Consider the following 20,300-nt stretch of genomic DNA (forward strand, 5'->3'; position numbering starts at 1 on the left):
TGGATGGGAGGCAAAGGTTAAACCCAGCTACCACTTCATGTGAAATGATAAAGTCTGAAACGAATCCCCGGGATGTGGTTATCATCAACACGCAAGGGAAGGGAAATACGAGAATGGGGTGACATGGTTGATCGGTGAATATCAAAATCAAATATGGCTGTTGAAGTAACTATTTACCTTTTGGAAGTGGAGATCGCTTCACCCTTCGACATCCTTCCCGGGGCCCTGCGGCAATTCGGCTGCAACCCTCTCGCGCTCTCTCCAGGGCACTTTCCCCCCTCCTCCCCCATTGAATAATTCATGGGACGACCGTTGGTGGTCCAGGCAGCTTCTCGATCGATCCATCGGAATCTGCCTGACCTCCTGCATCATATAAGCCATGAACCATCCCTCGTCTTTCCCTACTACTGTTACTACCCTCTTCCTCCCTCTCGGTCCCTTGACTAGCAGTGAGTGATTGAGTGAGTGAGCGAGTGAGTGGATCAGCAGTATGGCCTCTTCGTCTCCCTTAGCCTACCCTCATTCCACCTTCCCCAATCACGACGATAAAAGTCAATTGGACAGCTTCCCATTAGACAAGGATTTGCAGACGAGTACTGCCCTCAATGACACGGACTACGATGCTGATATAGAGGCATCGCAATTGTACGCGTCGGAGCGACCACGATCGGGGGGCATGCGGGGAATACTCGCCCTTATCGCCGCCTACTTATCACCGCGGATGAACAAAAAGAAGCAGCATCACCGCCAGCCCGCCGACGCTCGTCCTCTGCTCGCCTCTGCCAACGACGCCACTCCCTCTACCGCCTGGAGTTATTCCTCCTCGCGACAATATCAAAGGCTCAAATCACTGTCGCGCTGCTTGTGTTACCCACTTCTGGGACTCCTCGTCATGCTGTGAGCCTTGTTCCCTCTTTGTCCCCCCTCCCCATCCCTGTACCTCCTTCCCTTAAATGGGTGAGTGTTCCGTCTACTTACCTGTTGCGCTTTAGGGGCGTCGTCCAGTTCATCTCCATTGCCTGCAGCATCGCTGTCTCTTTCTTTCCCGACGAATTCGACCGCGCCATCGATAGGTGGCGTCATGGCGATCAGCCACGCTCCTCTGCGGACATCCTGCATTGGCCAACAGACATCTCCAGAGATATCGTCCCCGTAGGATGCCACTCTCACAATGACTACTGGCGCCCCGTGCCGCTGTTCTCTGCCCTGCAGGCTGGCTGTACCGGCGTGGAGGCCGATGTGTGGCTCGTCGAGGATGACCTCTACGTCGGTCATACCATGTCTGCGCTGACGCCCCAACGAACCCTGCGCAACTTGTACATCAACCCGCTGCTGCGCATTCTCGAGCAGCAAAATCCCATCACAGACCTCCACCCTCAGCGCGACGATCCGCCGCAAGGGGTCTTCGACATGGATCCCTCGCAAACCCTAATCCTGCTGATCGACTTTAAAACCGACGGTCAAGAGACCTGGAACTACGTGCATGCGCAGCTCGCCCCGCTCCGCGAGCGCGGCTATCTTTCCTTCTTCAACGGCACCGACATCATTCCGGGCCCCATAACCGTTGTCGGCACCGGCAATACCCCCTTCAACCTAGTCACGGCCAACGCCACCCACCGCGATATCTTCTTCGACGCACCACTCGACAAGCTGGTCGACGACTATATCACCAGCGAGGATTACGATGACGATGTCTCCTCCATTCCCATCGCGCCCGAAGGCGGAACAGACGCAGGGATAGCCATCCGCGCCACCAAGAATGTCGGTCAAGGCCTCTCCGGCATTTCCGACGCAGACATCGGCCCCGATACCTTTGATTGGACCAACAGCTACTACGCCTCCGTCTCCTTTAAGAAATCCATCGGCATGCCCTGGTCCTTCCGGCTCTCCCAGCGCCAAGTCGATCAGATCCGCGCCCAGATCCGCGGCGCTCATCGTCGCGGCCTTAAAGTCCGCTACTGGGGCGTACCCGCCTGGCCACGGAGTCTGCGCAACCACCTCTGGAGCTTGCTCGTCCGCGAAGGGGTGGATTATCTGAACGTGGATGATTTGCGCAGCGCTACTCGTCAGGATTGGCGGCCTAGGATCTCAGATTGGTGGAGTTGATATTGTAAATAAATATTTTCCCTTTCTCCATTTCTTCTCCTTCCCCTCCTTGTCCCTGTTAAATTTCTTCTTGTCATTCTCTACGCTATTCACCTGGTGTGATATGATGCATGGTCTACTAGACGATGATGGCGACAGATAAAAGACGGCGTTTTTGGTTTTCTTGCTAGGTAGATACCCACATGATGGTTTTGGGATCAGTGGTCTTGTCTTGTTTTTCTTTATAGTTTTCTTTTGAGGTGGTCTGGTTTAGGTTCAGGTAACTAGTCGTGGTTGAGGGTCAACCTGAAGGTTGATTGGCCGGTTACTAGATGGCCGCGGAAGTATTAGTAGATGATGCTGACTGGGATTAGCTCAGAGAAGAAACAACTTCTGACGATCTTCTTTTTTGGATCGATCTGAGTGGATGATTTCTATTATGGTCTCATTAAGCCTCCGTGGCTAAATTATTTTGGACTTGGTTATCTTGGTGGTCAAAAACAATCGTTTGATTGGAAACATGTCTGTTTCGGGGGATGCGTGATCCGGGTATCATCTATCTATCAAGATAGTAAAACTAAGAAAAGATAACTGGCTGGTCCCTCCCGAGGGACGCGCAAATAAAGACGTAGTATGTATGAGTGATAAAGTACTACCCATGTGGATAGGTCGGTCACATACAAAACAATGCCTCCTCGCCGAACTCGCGGAATACCGTGCCCTCCTCGCGCAGAATCCCACCTAGCCAATCCTTGGCCGTTGCAAAATCCTTCGCGCCAAATTTTACCAGAACAAACCCGGCACGCACCCGTGCTGCCGTAAAAGTCACCTGAGAATCATAGTTGGGAGTGGGCTCCATGGCAGCCGGCGCCGAGGAGGCCCAATTCCGGGCGCCAATCCTCGGTAGCGAGGTAAACCGGTCCATGATGAAAGTCCCGAGCTTCTCAAAGACTGGCCCATAGAGAATGAGAGTCCCCACGACTCCGTGCGGTCGGGTACGCTCCCGTAACAGATCATTACGGTCGCAAGTGCCCGTTCCATTTTCAAGAAGGGCCACGTCAACCTCGTCATCGAGAATGAGCGAGTCCCGGAGCAGCAACTTCTTCTTTGGTGGTGCTCCCTTCCCACCGTCTGTTGTGGTAGTCCATACCTCGTTCTTGCCTCGCCAGAGATGAAAGTCCCAGCTTTCACCACGGGACGTCCGGCCCTCTGTTACCCAGTCGAGAATGCAGAGACTGCTCTTGTTCAGACCGTCCACGGTGAAGGTCTGGACTTGCTCGTAGCGGCTGTCTTTGTATGGCACGGCTGGATCTGGCAGATAGCAGAGGGCAGCACCCTCGCCGACGTGCACATCTAATGTTTGCCGACTTTTATCGGAGAGGGAGTGTTTGAGAGTGCTGCGGTGGCCCTTGACGCTGGTGGGCTCAGTTTTGAAAATCTTGGTACTCCCTTGGGGCGTTGTCACGACCATGCGAGTGTGAGCTTCGAGGGTAATGGAGACAGAGATGTGGTCGCCTGGGAGCAGACCACCGCCGTAGGTGAGGAGATAGAGGTGGACGGGGTTGGAAGGACATTTTGAGAGAGCGGAGTTCTGCGGAACAAAGCCGGGGACACGAGTGAGGAGTTTGAGAGGATATTTATAGGTGAGGGTCGTGAGGGAGGGATTTGCTGGTGGTAGGAGAGAAAGGACCACTTTGCCGTGACCAGGCTTTGCGATGGAGGACTCAAAGGGCGACTTTATCGGCATGGTTGCAGAATTTTTATGAGGTACATGAACAACAAGAAGTCAGAACAAGAAGTAGGATAGAGAGAGAGAGAGAGAGTAGGAAGAGCGAGCAATTGAAGGCAGAAAATTTATGGGGGAGGAAGAAGGAAAAGAACGAGACGAAGACGGAATGCTTGGCTTTTAACCGCATGGTCGAGCAGTTGCTCATGGCGGCGTGAGAGGAGAACCAGATGATGAAATGGAGCTGGGGGTGACGATGTTTGCTTTCCCCAGGTCCGGGCCAGATGTTGGGGGGGGGAAGGAGTGGACTATCGTCAGCCAAAAGGAACAGCTGATGGGCTGTGCTACTGCGCGGAGAGAAGATCGAGGATCGCCAGACTTCAATGGCGTCGCAAGAATCGCATCGAGGCGGGGTTCTGAAGGGAATTGCTGGTTTGGCACTTCTTGGCCCTTCAATCGCGTCTTTTTTAGGAAGTCGCGATGGAGTCCCCCGTGGTTTCCATTACGGCATCGATTACTCCCTCCTCCGCACTTCCCGCTTTGGGGCTTGCGCCAGGGCTAGGGTTGGTCCCGTCACCTGGTCACCTGCTCGCCAGTGCCAAGTCTGCCCTTTTCCTGTTTGGGAATAAATCAATAATGATCTGGGACTATTCTTTACCGCCTGTCATTTTACACCCTCCATACATACTCTGTACTTACAACGTATTATTGAGCTGACAAGCAGAGTCGTCGGCCTGAGGCTGCCACGCCTGCTGGCTCCCCGTCATCGCCAGGCACCAAAGCGCGTCGTCCGTCAACGAGCCAAAGTCAAGATCCCCAAAGTCCCTCCTCCGTCGTCCCATTCCCCCCCCCTCCTCCCTTCCTCCCCCCATATTTCCTGGGTCCCACTTCGGACTTCCGCATGATCTCAATTGCTGCTCCTTGGAATTGATTCAACCTATTCTCCACGAATACTCCCCGCCCGCTGTCGGCGTACCGCAACGTGAGTTACAACGCGCGCGCAAACCCGGAAAGACATTGGGAGAATCCCCCAACAGCGCGTTCCACGGCTCCCGTTTCATCTCTATCTTCGGCAAATCACCCACCCCCACGTCCAAGTACGCTCTATGCCCTGCAAAATCTCCAGAGGATTTCCTCACCATGAACTCCGTTGGATCCCGACTGACCGTCGTTCCACGTTACAGTGATATAATATCTTTCCGCGACAGACAGACAACATGGAAGCCGAGTCGCCCCTCTCAACACCTCAGCCGGATCAGACCCAGAGTGATGCCTCCCCGTCAACAGACAGGAGGAAGTCGGGTCGCGTGACGCGAAAACCAGAGCTGTACTCCCAGAGCTTTGGCGCCAGCAATGGTGCGACCGCAGGCGGGGCTAAACGCAAGCGCACCACGACTGGCGATGATAACGATGATGACAATGAACTAAGCAACGAGGACGCGTCCGAATCAGAAAGCGACGAGCCCGGCGACGAAGATCCCGACGAAGAGGAACTGCGTGAGAAGAAGCGGGCGGCGCGCAAAGCAGCCGCCAAGAAGCAGTCGTCCGCATCCAAACCAAAGCCCAAGTCCCGTACCGCGAAGAAACCCAAGGTCGCTGGTAATGGTCTCTCCAGTCGCCTGGCCTTGCGACCCGCTGCCAATGGGAAGAAGCCGGTTTCGCGTCCCAGACAGATGAAAGCACGACTCACCATGGCTGCGCGCGAGGGTGGTCTCTACGGTAGGTGTTTTACTCTAATGTCCCCCTTGGCCTAAATACCATGGCTGACATGGTTCTAACTTTGTTTCTTTCTTCTAGCGGAGGTCTTTGGCAAAGGACGAACCGTCGAAACGGTTGCGGCGGAGTGGCTCACGCATTATCAGGAAGAGCAACAGGAGGCAGTGTGCGACATGGTTAACTTCATGCTGAGATGCTCGGGAACTGATCTGGAAGTGACGACGGTTGATATTGAGAATGTCGACCACGCCCCGCACCGTGTGGAGGATCTGGCAGAGCAGTATCATAAGCTAGGGATTTCCGAATACCCTTTAATTTCCAAGTCCAGGAAGCTGAGGTCGTTCCAGCCCGTGTTGGAGAGTTTTATCATGACCCTGATCCAGACCCTGCACCACTCATCCGTGTTATACAGCGATCCGAATCTTCTCGAGAATATCCAGGTTTGGATCTCATCCCTGTCTTCTTCCGGGTGCCGGCCGTTCAGACATACCGCTACCGTTGTCTCCCTTTCTACGATGAACGCTTTCTGTGATATTGCGCGAGAGGTCAACACCACGGTCTCCACGTCCCGCAAACAGTTGGAAAGTGAGAAGAAAAAGCGGTCAGTCAACAAGGGCCGAGCCGACGCTATTCAGACGGCGATCGAGGAGGGTGAAAAAAAGCTAGAGATGATCGATGACTACCTGAAAGATGGTGTGAACGTCGTCTTTGTCCATCGCTACCGCGATATTGACCCCGCCATCCGCGCCGAGTGCCTGGCAGCTTTGGGACGCTGGATGCGCACCTATCGCGAGTACTTCTTCGAGGGCCAGTTCCTCCGCTATTTTGGCTGGAACCTGTCTGACGCCGCGGGCCAATCGCGTGCAGTGGTGGTTGAGCAGCTCAAGTCCCTTTATGAGATCAAAGACAACATGGCAGGCCTTCGGTCGTTTACAGAGCGTTTCCGCCAACGGCTGGTGGAGATGGCTGCTCACGATGCAGAGATCACCGTACGCACTTCTGCCATCGAGCTGCTTGACCTGATCCGTGATGCTGGATTGATCGAACCGGCTGATGTGGATACGGTCGGCAAACTCGTCTTCGACTCTGAACCCCGGATCCGCAAAGCGGCTGGTCGCTTCTTCGTTGCCAATGTCGAGGATGTGTTTGACTCCACGATGGAAGAGATGGCAGAGGAGGCTAGCGAGATCTTCGGTGACGAAGATGAGGACGATTTCGAGTCACCCAAGCGCTCTTGGATCAAATTTAAGTGCCTAGCGGATATTCTCCAGGCTTACGACGATCTCGAGAATGAAAGCGCCGAGGAGCCGGTAGCGCCACGGGATGCGCTTTCGGGTGCTCCGATGGACACACGCTTTGTCCTTGCTACGGAGGCTATCTATCCCCATCTCACCGACCTTGCTCACTGGCAATCTCTGGCAGGCTACCTTCTCTATGATCATTCACAGATCCCAGAGGAACCCAGCGAGGATGACACTGCTGCCGTGGTCCGGAAATCGTACAAGATGCAAGAAGGCCAGGAAGTGATTCTTCTGGAAGTACTGTGCTGCGCAGTTAAGCTGCGCGTCCTTGAGATTGCCAAGTCAGACATTGATAAGAGGGGCCGGAAAGTGAAGGCTTTGACCGACAAGATCCCGGAATTGCAGGAGGAGATCTCGCACAGCCTGGCGCAGATCATTCCGCAGCTGCTGAACAAATACGGCTCCGTACCGGAGGCGGCATTCGCGGTCTTGAGGCTTGAGCATCTGGTCGATTTAGAAAAGATCGAGGATATCCAAAAAGACGCGACGGCTTACACCTCGTTGCTGAACGACATAAACAAGCAGTTCTTGACCCATTCAGACCAGGATGTCCTGGCTGAGGCCAGCGTTGCGTTCATCCATGCAAAGAGCTCTGATGATATGCGCGAGGCGCTCGAGGGCAAGATTCAGGAGCTATGGGACAACATGGTCGAGACCCTAAGTACTCTGTCACGCAAGGAGGACGTGTCAAAGGGGGGCTCGATATCTCCCGCTACACTGAATGAACTCGTCAACACAGTGATCCGGATATCCAACCTTGCCAGTGTAACTGACTGTACGCATGTTTTGGAAACCATGCCCTCTGGTCGATCAAAGGGTAAACGCGCAGACGTTTCGGAAGCCCCTTTCAATGTTCTCGTGCATCTTATGAAACGGGGATTGCGCGACCCAGAGGACGATGAGGATCTGGCTAAGGCAGAAAGTGAACTGGTGACCAACAGCATTCGGACGCTTCTGTTCTACTTTATGTGGAAGGTGCAGACATTGACCACGGCCCTGAACGCAGGGAAAGCTTCGTTCAGTACGGCATACTTCGAGGCTCTGACAAAGGGCCGCCAAATTTTCACCACAACACTCGTTGCTATCATGAAGCAGCGCTTGGGGCTGGACGACATCCGGTTCTGCGCAGCCACGACGCTCCTAGACCTCCAGACCCTGTTCGGCACCCTTCGACATGCTGGACTGAGTGCAGCCAATGACGAGGATGTGATCCTCCAGACACAAAGTCTTGTTCAAGAGATCGGTCGTGAGCCAAAGACGCTCATCGCCAGGATACATAGCATAGCAGAACGCACGTATGCGAGAAAGATACGTGTTCCCATACGGTCCGCCGACGACGACGGGCTATCCGACGAAGACATCCGAAAAGCCCCCCAGGATGAGGACGACGAAGAGTCCGAACCCGAAGAAACACTGGATGACGAGCGCCTCCGATCGAGCATCATTGCAGAACAACGCCTGTGCGAACTGACCGGGAAAATTGTCCTCGCCATCGTCGGCCGCATCATCGACGCTACCGGATCAGACAGTGGAACATTAACGAAGAAACTGCTCAAAAACAGGTCCCAGCTGGGTCGAAACTACCGTGAAGTCCTCGCCTATCTCGGAGACCGCAAGCCCAGCAGGAGCACAGCAACACGAGCGGCTCTCCCACAAAGTAAACAACCATCGGCGCGAAGCAAGACTCAGAATGGTGCTGGCGCCAGCAAGCGAGCAGGAGAACAGAAATCCGCCGAACGGATAGACGACGAAGAAGAGGACGAGGATGACAACGACGCTGAAGAGGAATCCCATCACGAAGATGACGAGGAGGAGGATCTACGAGCCCGTGGCCTCCTCGAAGAGGAGAACATTGACCAAGACAATGACGAGGAGGAAGAGGAAGAGGATGACAATTCAGATCCAGATGAAGACGAAGTTATGGGTGATTAGTTTATTCTTATTTTTATCATATCATGTGTTGTCTATTCATCTGATATCTTCTACTTCTTTTCGGACGAAAATCTCTTAGGGAAAGGCACACGATGCCAAGGTGTCCAATTTGCTATGCTAGGCCTATTTCTATTTTTCTATTCAGTTGCGATTCGGTGTGACGAACTCTTTCATATTTATCCCCTTCACTCTTCGATTCTCCCTTCTGTCCTTTCAGTCCAATATGTGGAGTCCTGCTTTTCTTTCTTTCCTTCTTCCTTTGCTACTACTACTACTACTACTGCTACCATCGTCCCCAGCTTTTTTTCTTGCTGTTATTTATTATGTAGCCTGGCGTGATATCACTACTCTTCAGTACTTGATTTACGTCTGTAATCAATAACCCCCCCTTTTCCCAAATAGTGAAGGATCTTTTTCGCAGATTACTCCCCACTGTGTCACTTCTCCTGACCATATCTCTGTAATTGACTTGAGAAGTTTGCCTGACTTCTTCTTCTTCTTTGTTTTTTTTTTTTTTTTTTCGAATGTATTGGAACATGAGTAGTCTATAGGCGGGGCCGGGGGAAGGAGAGTGTTTGAATGTATATCATCATCCGTGTCAGGGTTACATGAAAGATACCAACTAAGGGAATAAGTACATAGGATGATCCATCGTATAAATACTCAGGAAGGCATGTGGTCAAAAGGGAATTGTCAAATTTCAGGGCTAGATTTACTATCCATCTTGACTGAAGCTGTTGGATCTCGTTGAACTATACTAGGTTGGTTCCTGCTTCTCTCTAAGGAAACCAAACCACATCCAGGGACTGAGCCAGTCGTCTGCAAATATGCCGACACCAACGCCTAGTAGTATTCCTTTATTTTTGATCCTCTAGGCGGAAGGGGGACAGAGAGCACCTAGGCCCCGCAAAACAAATCACAACCGAATGGAACAACCAGAGGAAATGAACAAGAAGGAGACCGAAATAAAACAAATACGCCTGTGTATGAGGGATGCTACGGGGTGGTACCAGAGTAATGGGCACGTATAAAAAGGGGTACATGATGGTGAATCTTTATCGTTCGTGATGGTCAAAACAGAGGGGGAGAAATCATAATACGGGAAGGGAAAGGGGGAGGGGGACGGGGAGGACAGAAGGGGGTAAGAATGGTGGAAACCTGGTAGGGCAAAACAAGAAAGGGTCGAAAGAGACTTTGCAAAGTTACTCCAAGGATGGCGAGAAGCCACACTAGACACCGCCGTTCTTGAGTCACGAGAAGCCTGGAAGAACGGAGCGAGTATCCCCGTCCCAGGGCCTGCACGAACTCGAGGATGAGGGTCCACATGGCGGCGTGGTAACCGCCAGGTGAAGATCTAGCGAGAAAGTAGAATCGAAATAGATGGGTGCAGATCTCTCATGTGGGTCATAGTTTCATTGCCAGTAAAATGCGTGTCAATTTTTGTTTTTCTTTTTTTTGTGTTTTTACATATCCATGGAATCACCACCGTTGGCGAAGTTGAATCCGCCCTGCTGTTGCGTGGTGCCGAGGGCGAATCCAGTCTGGGTCTGCTGAGGAGCAACCTCATCGATGTCACCAGCCTCGTCCTCATCGGAGAAGTACTTCTCGATGATGTTGTACGCCTTCATGTAGATCTCCTCGTTGGCGTTGTTCTGGCAGTCATGGATTTTCTCCATACCACCGGCCTCTTCGATGAACAGGGCATAACGGTTGACGTGAGCCTCAGACTGGCCAGCCTCCTTGTCCATCTCGCCGACCTTGAGAATGTTCTCCAGACCGTCCAGAGCAACCTGGATGATCTTGTTGTCAGGGCAAGCAAGAAGGTCGCACAGGGGCTTGATGCATCCCTGAGACACGAGGTAACGGATCTGATCAGGCTTTTGCAGACCGCCGGAGGTGGCGTTAGAGATGGCCCAGCAGGCCTCCTTACGCGTCTTGAAGTCACCGTTCGCCAGCAGGTTGATCAAGGGAGGGATGATGCCGGCGTCGACGACGGCCTGGATCTGGCTGGAGTTACCAGCAGTGATGTTGGAGATCGTCCAGCACGCCTCCTTACGGATACCGTCCTTGGTGGAGCTCAGCAGAGCAAGGAGAGCGGGAAGAGCACCGCAGTTGATGATGACCTGGGTCTGGACGTCGTCACCAGTGACGATGTTACCGACCGACCGGAGAGCGGGGGTCTGGACCGAGGTCGAGGCGTGCATGAGGAGCTCGACGAGACGGCGAGGGATGCCGGCCTCGATGACAGCCTGGATCTTGTCGTTGGCGCCATCAGACAGGTAGGAGATGGCCCAGCAAGCATCGATCAGGACTTCATCATCAAGCATGTAGATAAGCTTGGCAAGGACAGGAAGAGCGGGGGCAATCTGTAGAATCCATCGTTAGCGACGACAGCCGGTTAAGATGAACAGAGGGGATGACATACGGTGTTCCAATCAGGCTGAGGCGTCTTGCCGCGGCAGAAGTTGCTCAGGGTCCAGGTAGCGTTGCGCAGCATGCTCAGCTTCCGGCCATCGTTGATGAGGTTCAGCAGAGGACGCAGAGCACCGGCGTTGAGGACGAAGTCACGGCATTGAGGGCTGTCACCCGCAATGTTACCGAGGGCCCAGACAGCCTGCTCACGAACATCGGGTTCAGGGCTGCTCAGAAGCTCGCAGAAGATCGGTACAGCACCAGCCTCGATAACGACCTGGGTCTGTTGGGCGGAACCGGAGGCAATGTTGGTCAAAGCCCAAGCGGCTTCGAACTGAACAAGAGTGTGGGGGGATCGGAGGAATTCAACGAAGCGGCTCACGACACCGGTCTCGATGACACGCTCAATGGGGGGGTTGCGCTCCTTGGAGAGCAATTTCCTGAACTTGGTGGTGGCTTGGATCTGCTGGTCGATCTGATCGGAGAAGACGCCCTTGACCATCTCGGGGAGCTCGACATTGAGCTAGAAAATCGTCCATTAGCTAATTTGCACAGAAATGAATACATCTTGGCTGAGCGCGATGGGAGTCTTGACGATGCTGGTCGTGTGCTTGTCCAGTCAGAGCCGAATGAGGGCTCGCCCGGCGGCAAAGCGGTGAAAAGCTCTCGCTGGAGGACGCATCTGGACAAGCAAAGACTAGGAAGAAAGATCGAAAACGGGCAGCCGAACGGGCCCAGCTCCCGGTCGGGAAAGGAACAAAGCGATGCGAACAATGAGATACAAACAAAAAGAAATGCAGGAACTGCATACCTCACTCTCGATGGCGCTGGCCTCATCGTCACTCTCGGCAGCTACGCCGCCGCCCACACCAATGCCGCCATCGCGGGTCTGGATACCTCTCCTCTTGGCCAAATTCTCATCTCTCTTCTGCTTTCTGATTTCAACCTGTTGTTCCTCACGACGACGACGGAGCTCGTCAGGCCGGAACTGGTTCCGGGCCTTGAACTGAGTGCGACGATGCTCGGGGATGTAGCGCTCGGCCATGGTTGCTTGGGACACAGAGGGGTGAAAACAAAGCGCACCACAACCGGGTGGATTAGCTTAGAAGATGGGGGGAAAAGAAAAGAGTTGGAGGGGAAGAGAGAAGATGAGATAGATAGCAAGATATGGGAGATGAGAATCCCAGCGAGCTAAATAAGGGGATAGAGAAAGAGGCTAGACAAAGGAAGAAAAGGACAAGCGCAAAGCTGAGATGGTAGAAGGAGGGGAAAAAAGTGTTGATGCTCTTCGGAGGTGGGATTGCCCAGTCACGGGACGCCGCTGATTTGCTGTTTTCGTCCAGCTCCGCCCGCAAGCGCCACTTCCGCCTAAGCGAAGTTGGCGCGGGCTCGTCTCTTTCTCTTCTTTTCTCTCCCTCTATCGCGTTTGTTGGCTTCTTCCTTTATGATATTAGTGTTTTCAAAGAAACCTTCCGAGACTGTTCTGGAAAACCGGTGTCTTGCTAGTCATTGCTAATTCGGAACCATCTGGTGGATGCGTTGTTTACGTGTATTACTACTAACTGCTCCACCCGGTCCCGCGTCGATCTATTCGCGGTTCGTTCAACAATACAACTACTTCTAGTAGTGAACCCATCTAGTTATCTATATCAACAGCCAAGGAGGCCCGAATTTACGGCATTCCAATCTTGCATGGGATGGGCTATATGCATCAGACTCTGTTCTAACGTGATATCACTATGCCTTGTGCGACATAACGTAAATTCCGCACCATGTCAGGCGGCTACGCCTCCCGTTTCGTGGATGTGTCCACTGCACTCTCTACCCAGGGCAAAGTAAGTGTCATTGGCGTCGTAGTTGACGTCTTCGGCGGAATCTGGAAGTCTAGAGGCTCGTCCAGCTGTATCACCTTCACCATAAAGGACTCAGGTCTCGACAATGGGCATACATGGGACGGGCTGAAAATCAAATATTTCAAAGACAATGAGAGCCATTTACCTCCCGTCCAAGTACGCGACGTGATCCTGATACGAGATATATGGGTTCGTGAGGCAATATATGGCCCCTTCATCTGTGACAGGCTGACTCTTTGACTGCAGATAAGAAACTTTAAAGGAGACCCTCTGGGAGTCGCTGCCCAGGACAGAGAAGTACCATGGGCAATCTTTCGCATGGACCCAGATCCCACATCTAGTCCTGCGCCCCTATCTGGTCCCACACACTTTGAGCCATCACCTTCAGAGAAGATACATGCTTTGAATCTGTTGAATAGCCTCACTGCCGTCGATGGTTTTCGCAAAGCGCCAGTACATGATACCCCGCGTGGCTCCTACGTTGTTCAGGCTGCAATCCCAAACTCCAAACCTTATCCGCACAAGAAGCTCTCTCTTGTCAAGGATATCGTAGAGCGAAACTATGTTGACCTCGTGGGGGAGATTGTCAGAATCTATACAAACGACAGTGAGAAGGTCGTCTTATATTTCACCGATTACACCGCCAACGATGGTCTAGAAGACCGCCAAATAGACGATGCTGGTGACAATAGCTATGGCACTGAAGGAGATATCTACGGTTACCAAAAAAGACCCAAGAAGAAATGGACAGGACCAATTGGACGAATGACCCTCACCATCACTCTCTGGGAACCTCATGCATCCTATGCGCGCCAGCATTTAAAGGATAACGATCTCATCCAGCTGTACAATGTGCATGTCAAGCGCAGCCGCATCAATGGAATATTAGAAGCGAGTGTTCATACAAACCGCACGAATCCAAATTCAGTCAATGTACAAAACTTGGACCGTCGCAAAGATACATTTGTCGAGCAATTCTTACAGCGTAAGGCGGAATACTGGAAAGCGAATCCTCGGAAACGGGAACCCGAAAACGAAGCCCAGCAGGTGTCGAAGAGAAGCACTAAGAAACAACGAAAGAAGGCCGAAAAAGTGGAAGAAGGCCAAGTTTCTATAGCAGCAGCAAGCAGCAAGCGATATGCACCCAATGAGAATAGTAAGTCGTGCTGTTCTTGTAATAAGTACAGGGGTATCGTACAGTTGGTTAACAAGCCATGACAGTCAAAGCAGGCAATCCGTCTGTCCCTACAATGTCCCTTGAAACAATCCTTTCCAACAAACTCCATGACAACATTTCATATGATAACATACAGTACCGCTTCCCCTTCCAGAACTTCTGTTACCGGACAACAATCCGCGTGGTCGATTTCTTTCCCCCAAGGTTGGAAGACTTCTCCGTCCCCGAAGACTCGTCCGGCGAGGGGACATCCCAGAGAGATCCAGATCGTTTCATTAGATGGGAATGGCGCTTCTGTCTGCTTGTTGAAAGCGTCCCTCCTCCACCCGCAGGCCAAGCGAAAGAACAAATGAGGCTATTTGTAGCCGGCCCAAACGCAGAGTATCTATTAGGGTTGACTGCAGTTGAGTAAGTAACTTCGACTCCTCCCTACATCAATACTAGGAAGCACCGTGAGACCTATGATCTAATGATGATTCTTTCTGTTCCTATTTAGCCTGAGACGAAACCAACACGACCTGAAGGAACTCCGAGAAAAGCTCTTCATCCTGTGGGGCGATCTCGAGGAGCGCAAGAGAGCGGCCCTGCACGATGGCAAGCAAGACCTAGGCCCAGTTTCATGCAGACCCTTCAATTGCTGCATTCAAGAATATGGTGTTCTTTGCAGACATCGTCCTGATACGGAGGGCACCAATACTAATAATGAAGATGATGAGAATGGCTGTAGCCATGATGACTGCTTTGGCTGGGAGAGGCGCTTTGCTATGTTCTTGACCACTATTTCGTAATAAACTCCTGCAAAGCTGCTCTCTGGACATAAGTGTGGTTTCTGGTTTTGTACTTGGGATTACTTTTTGTATTTCTTTTGGTGCCAGTGTCATCCTAGGGCTTGACTCTTGGGGACAGATTTGTGTGCATACAAAACAATTTGGGAATTTCTACTCAGAACCATTCGGTGAGGTACCATGAAATATTGTAAGATTGTTATTAAGCGGATTCCGAGCGTGGAAGATACAGTATCACTTTCATGCGCTACTAGTCAACTCCAGGATAGTTACCTTAACTGATGTTAGACAGCCGCTAAGAGATGAACCTAAAGGACGCTTACATCATTCCACAGCACTATTAAGGTTACGATGTGGCGTTGGTTGTTCTAGATGGGTCCTGGTAAGCCCTTTTGCAAGAGATTCGCAAATATGTCATATTGATAGCAATCTCACAGATTGAGTACTGAGCCAGGCATATCAATCAATGCGTGTATTATAAGCGAGGCAGTATCAAAACCAAATGTAGGAAGCACGCCAGCAAACCGAAATCTTGGTGTTAATGGCCAGAAATTCGTAAGAAGATGCCAATCTTATCTGCGCAAATCATTACAAGGCCAAAAGGAAACACAACTTTTGTGTTAAAGCAATACAAGTGCTCTCACGCTGCAAACTTGAAAGAGGTAACGGCGTTCGCTTCCCCAAATATTATATCCCTGATACTAAACCTTGGTTACTTTAACGATATTGGTGTCGATGCCATGAGCGGCCGGATCGAACCGACAATTCGAACCCCAATAACAATCTTTTTTCCCGGGCTCCGCGTGTGGGCATCGATGCCCATATGTACATTCCGGGTCATCGCACTCTAACCCATATCGACAGGGGGTCATGCGGGCAATGGCGGTTAAGATTGAAAGTTCACTCTTGGTCAACTTGCGCGAATGGTCGTGCTGACAGTTGTCAACGGTACACTCTCCTAGCAGGTAATGGAGATTGCATAATTTTAGTTTCTTGAGGCGGTTCATCTCTTCTCGCGGGATGCTTTTGAAGTCAACCCGGTCTACACGTTGTCCGTACTTGTTTCGTTCAACGACTTTGGGTCGTGCGGGTGCAGCTGATTTCGATGGCACCACTTGGAACTCTCCAGGGCTTGATGGCCTGGCAGATGTGGAAGACAGTGATGTACTGGCGTTGGTTGACGTACTGGTTGAGGTTCGTGACAGTGGCACTGCACCTGGTTTCGGTGAGGGAGTGAGAGTGGGAAGAGGTTTAGACGCCACTGCGGCTTTCCAGGGGGCCCAGACAGGTGTTATTCTTGTATCTCGGAGGATTTCCGGGAACTGTGAGACTCGGTATGCGGCCTTGATCTTGGCCAGATCTTTTTCAAAGGTGATGCCTTCGATCAAGGTTACCCTTCCTACTAGATCAATGTCTTCCATTATGTCCATCAAGATCTGGGCATATGCGCTAGTGTCGGCACATCCTAGGAATATTTGATGACAGTGGCAGTTATATAGGTTGACCCTGAAGGCCTCTGGAGACAGCGAGCAGTAGGTCAGCGCATCGCTGGAAGTAACGTAGCAATGTACGTGCCTTGAACAAGGAAGGTTTGATGCGTACCTGCGATCTTGTCATGTGCGTTGTCCAGTCCAGTATCCACAAGGTCGAATAGTGGATGGCCATTGTTGAAGCCTCTAGCAAACCCCTCGATCGATGATGGGTCGGTGCTTATCGCGCCTCGGACACACATCTCACTCAGGCCCTTTAAATTGACGTACATCCTTGCGATTACCTTGGGGCCATCAAGGCCTGGAAAATTGCTGGCAACATAGTCTTTCAGGGCGACAGCTAGCTTCTTGGCTGCAATCTTGCCACCTTCTTCTCCCTTGCGGAGGAACTCGTCCTTAAAGATGATACCAGTTCCATCTAGTAGCACGACTATGAAGGGCTCGCGGTCCTAGACGCCGACGGCATCATTAGCACAGACCAGGCTGCAGAACTATGAAGGCCCCACCATAATGGCCTTGATCCTCGCGATATGTTGCATTAACTCCATCTCATGAAGCTGGATATCACGATTAAACCGCGTTTCACGTTCATGGTCGAGTTTCTCTTGCTGGAAAGCTGCCTCCAGCTCTGTCACACGCTGCAAAAGTTCCTAGGTGCAGGGAGTGTAACGTCAACATGGAGCACTTGATACTGTGATGCTGAGCGGCTACCTCGATTAGGATATTCTTATCTTGCTCTATAGAAGCCAGCTGTTTATATCGCTCGAGATATTCCGGGGCTGTCATGATGAACTAGATGGGCTCGAGCACTAAGGGTTTAGAGAGAGAGAGGGGGGGAGAGAAAGACAGAGATCTTTGGGAAGCTCAAGGCTATAGAAGCACCGAGAATGGGAAGGGTGATGGTGGGCGGCTGAAACGGCGGCAAACGAGATTATGGAGCCAGAAAGAATAGCAGTTTGGGCAGACTGCGGGGAATCAATACTATCGGGTCTGAGTTTACTGTACAATCACGAAGAAAGTGAGAGATCTACAGAGGCAGATGAACTGGACTGGCACAGGCCTAGAGCAAGTCACCATCAAAACAGCCGCATGAGGCGTCAACCAGTCACAAGCCGCCGGCCGGGGGAGAGCTGGGGCTGAGTCAGCCCGCCGCATGGGGAACGGAACCATCGCAAGCCAACCAACCTGAGGCCGTGAGGCTACGTGGAGAAATTGCCAGTTCCCCTTCAGTTCCCCTTCGCTTTCTTGCTGCTTCTCCTCTCCCACTTACTTACTCACTTCTCCTTCTCTTTCATCCCATCTCTGGTCCGATCGCCTCTTCGATCTTTCTCTTCTCCACCTTTCTCCCCCTCCCCTCCTCACCCTTACCCTTTCTCTTCTCCCTCTTCGGTTCTTCGTCCCCAATCTCCCGGTTTATTCACAATGGGTCGCTTTGGTCTCTTGTCCCTGGCTCTCCTTTCTGTCCAGGCCTTGATTGGCGGCAGTCTCGCGGCGGTACGTTCCTACTCGCGTGACTCCCAACGTCTCACAAGTCAATTGAGTTACTGACGCGATGTCACATCTTACTAGGATGCTGCTGAGAAGGAGGATGTCCCTGAAAACCAATTGCTTTCTGTCACGGCTCACGCCTCCTTCCCTGCCTCCGAGATCTTCGGTGTCAAGCTTGTCAACGGCTACCCGACCGAGGCGCTGGTCACTTTCGCCAATGAGGAGGAATCTCCTGTGACTGTGAACTTCATTGGAGGTTCTTTGTCGGCGGTTGAAGGAGAGAGCAGCCAGATTGTTCGCAACCTGACCGCGCACCGTTACAGTGTTGAGATCCCGGCCGGTCAGCAGGAGAGCGTCAGCTACAGCTTCGCCACCGAAATGCATCCCCAGGATTTGCTGCTCACTCTCGCTTCGGTCATCTCGGATACTGAGGGCAACCTCTTCACCCTGTACGCCTACAACGGCACTGTTAGCGTCGTGGAGCCGGAGACCAGCATCTTTGACCCTCAGATGTAAGGCACATTCCTGACACAGCTCAGCTCATCTACAAGGTCAAACTAACTCTGTTACCATTAGCCTCTTCTTGTACTTCTTCCTCCTGGCCTGCTTCTCCGGCGTCGTCTACTTCTTCTACACCGTCTGGATCGCCCCCTACTTCCCCCAGAAGCGCCGTTCTGGAAAGGGTCCCGAGTTCAAGAAGTCCGCTGGTGCCTCCAAGAAGGAAGCTCCCGTTGAGGCTCCCAGCAGCCCTGCTGTCTCGTCTGCCACTACCTACAACGCCGAGTGGATCCCCGCTCACCACATCAACCGTCCTGAGGCCAGGAAGGTCAAGGGTGGCGCCCGGTCTAAGAGCCGTGCCTAAATGGCCCTTGCAGTGTTAGAGTCGATGGGTGATTTGTGAGGAGATATTGGGAAGGACTTGGAGTCGGAGGGAACCTTGATTGGTTCTCTCAGCGACTCCGGAGTAAGGCTAGCGGACTTGGGAAAGGGTCACTGAAAATGTGGCCCACCGGGAGTTATTGCTGCCTTGGATTTGCGTGTACATTTACTTCAAATTGATATTTGTAATCGAAGCTCACGCAATCAGCCAGGGGGACCGCATTGTCGGTTTCCCGCCATCACTCCATCAAGTTCCAACTGAAGCTTAACAAGACATGCCGAACATGCCTCTTTAGCCCCCAGTCGCTTATACCGTCCTGCATGCAGTCACTGCGCCTCACAGCTTTCTCCATGCATCAAATTCCTCCTTCAGATGTAGCTTCAACTCCGCGAACTTGTTTCCAAATTTCTTGCCACAGCGCCAGCAGACAAAATCCCTCCGCAAGTAGCCTTGTTCATCCGGATGCCTCCGCACATCATCCGGCGCGAGCGGGAAATCATCAATGTCGACGAAAAACGGTGTAGAAAAGCTATTGTAATGTTTCCTGTGCTTCAGGCGGTCGCTAAACCGATCCACGGAAATAACATGCACATGCAAGTGATTCATGGAGGGGTGCGCATGAATCCCACACATGATCTCCTGCTCCCAGTTTCTCCCCGGCGGCAGCTCGTCCAGCGGCGGTTCTACATTGAGTGCCTCCTGTCTTTCCTTATCCTGCGCTGAGTATTTCCCGTGTATTCGCCTGAGCTCCCCAGCCGCAAGTTTGCGGAGCTTCTGCGTTTCCTTTTTTACTTTTGCCAGGAACTCTGCGTCCTCGAAGGCTTCGAATGGGTGGAGGCGCGTTTTTTGGGGATCTCGAGGCAGGAGTAGGAGGTGAAGCGTGGCTTTGGGGAACATGTCGTGGATGACGACGAAGTCGTCGTCGTAGTATACTACTACGTTGGAGGGGAAGGATTCTGGTTTCGTGATGTAGACGCCTAGGCCGTCTCGGGGGCCACCGATGGCTCGCCTCTTAGAGCTAGGAGGAATGTGCTTGGAGGAGGTGCTGGGATCGCCATGTTTGGGCTGTTTAGGTTTCGGAGCAAGTAGTTCTGTGACTGAGATAGAAATGATCAGTTAGTGGTTCCTGCATCTAGATAATGCAAGGGGAGAGAGACGGGGGAATCGATGTTTGTGTTCGGAGCGTACAGGCGTCTCTTTTCGCTGGCTTGGGTGCTAGCTGCTGCGCTTCTGCGGACGCGACATCCTGTTCTGTGGGGCTGTCAAGCTCCAGAGTTGGGGATTCTGCCATTTCAGTCGTACTGCTAGTCAATGAGCACAACGTTTGACGGGTACACAGCTATTGTAAGTTGAAACTCCGAGCTCGTTCAAACGATGCGGAGAGGCCGAGCCATTGCGATGCGATCAGCGGCGACTCCCCGCAGCCCTACCCAAACGATCAAAGCGGCCTAGTGC

At 52.2% G+C, this 20,300-nt stretch overlaps 8 protein-coding genes across 8 annotated transcripts; 4 read left to right on the forward strand and 4 right to left on the reverse strand.

Moving 5' to 3' along the window:
- Positions 1-490: 490 nt before the first annotated feature.
- Positions 491-2,106, forward strand: ASPBRDRAFT_200512 (uncharacterized protein; the record flags this gene model as incomplete). Its single annotated transcript, XM_067621444.1, has 2 exons — positions 491-897; positions 993-2,106. The coding sequence occupies 2 exons, from the start codon at positions 491-493 to the stop codon at positions 2,104-2,106; spliced, it is 1,521 nt and encodes a 506-aa protein (XP_067474142.1).
- A 326-nt stretch (positions 2,107-2,432) lies between these two features.
- Positions 2,433-3,941, reverse strand: ASPBRDRAFT_355721 (urease accessory protein UreD). Its single transcript, XM_067623362.1, has one exon. It carries the CDS (start codon positions 3,830-3,832, stop codon positions 2,759-2,761), a length of 1,074 nt encoding a protein of 357 aa, XP_067474143.1. The 5' UTR covers positions 3,833-3,941; the 3' UTR covers positions 2,433-2,758.
- Positions 3,942-5,028: 1,087 nt separating this feature from the next.
- On the forward strand, positions 5,029-8,760 carry ASPBRDRAFT_137034 (cohesin subunit IRR1; the record flags this gene model as incomplete). Its single annotated transcript, XM_067618857.1, has 2 exons — positions 5,029-5,530; positions 5,609-8,760. The coding sequence occupies 2 exons, from the start codon at positions 5,029-5,031 to the stop codon at positions 8,758-8,760; spliced, it is 3,654 nt and encodes a 1,217-aa protein (XP_067474144.1).
- Positions 8,761-10,214: 1,454 nt separating this feature from the next.
- Positions 10,215-12,453, reverse strand: ASPBRDRAFT_69377 (karyopherin alpha). The gene is made up of 3 exons (XM_067629031.1): positions 11,984-12,453; positions 11,186-11,695; positions 10,215-11,126 (listed from the first exon to the last, which is right to left on the reverse strand). Exons 1-3 carry the CDS (start codon positions 12,215-12,217, stop codon positions 10,224-10,226), a joined length of 1,647 nt encoding a protein of 548 aa, XP_067474145.1. The 5' UTR covers positions 12,218-12,453; the 3' UTR covers positions 10,215-10,223.
- Positions 12,454-12,944: 491 nt separating this feature from the next.
- ASPBRDRAFT_200516 (telomere-binding alpha subunit central domain protein) lies at positions 12,945-14,990 on the forward strand (the record flags this gene model as incomplete). The annotated part of the gene is made up of 4 exons (XM_067621445.1): positions 12,945-13,214; positions 13,272-14,181; positions 14,247-14,610; positions 14,699-14,990. 4 exons carry the CDS (start codon positions 12,945-12,947, stop codon positions 14,988-14,990), a joined length of 1,836 nt encoding a protein of 611 aa, XP_067474146.1.
- Positions 14,991-15,195: 205 nt separating this feature from the next.
- Positions 15,196-17,502, reverse strand: ASPBRDRAFT_48417 (CCCH zinc finger protein). Its single transcript, XM_067626084.1, has 5 exons — positions 17,189-17,502; positions 16,984-17,127; positions 16,590-16,926; positions 15,311-16,503; positions 15,196-15,260 (listed from the first exon to the last, which is right to left on the reverse strand). Exons 1-4 carry the CDS (start codon positions 17,261-17,263, stop codon positions 15,689-15,691), a joined length of 1,371 nt encoding a protein of 456 aa, XP_067474147.1. The 5' UTR covers positions 17,264-17,502; the 3' UTR covers positions 15,196-15,260; positions 15,311-15,688.
- A 397-nt stretch (positions 17,503-17,899) lies between these two features.
- On the forward strand, positions 17,900-18,827 carry ASPBRDRAFT_200518 (putative translocon-associated protein, alpha subunit; the record flags this gene model as incomplete). The annotated part of the gene is made up of 3 exons (XM_067621446.1): positions 17,900-17,971; positions 18,047-18,477; positions 18,542-18,827. The coding sequence occupies 3 exons, from the start codon at positions 17,900-17,902 to the stop codon at positions 18,825-18,827; spliced, it is 789 nt and encodes a 262-aa protein (XP_067474148.1).
- Positions 18,828-19,156: 329 nt separating this feature from the next.
- ASPBRDRAFT_48421 (DNA 5'-adenosine monophosphate hydrolase) lies at positions 19,157-20,137 on the reverse strand (the record flags this gene model as incomplete). Its single annotated transcript, XM_067626085.1, has 2 exons — positions 19,157-19,942; positions 20,034-20,137. Coding segments are annotated over 2 exons (865 nt in total), but the record flags the coding sequence as incomplete, so codon positions are not given.
- Between the last annotated feature and the right edge of the window lie 163 nt (positions 20,138-20,300).

This window comes from Aspergillus brasiliensis, assembly GCF_001889945.1.
Source record: "Aspergillus brasiliensis CBS 101740 unplaced genomic scaffold ASPBRscaffold_18, whole genome shotgun sequence".
NCBI classification, from domain to species: domain Eukaryota; kingdom Fungi; phylum Ascomycota; class Eurotiomycetes; order Eurotiales; family Aspergillaceae; genus Aspergillus; species Aspergillus brasiliensis.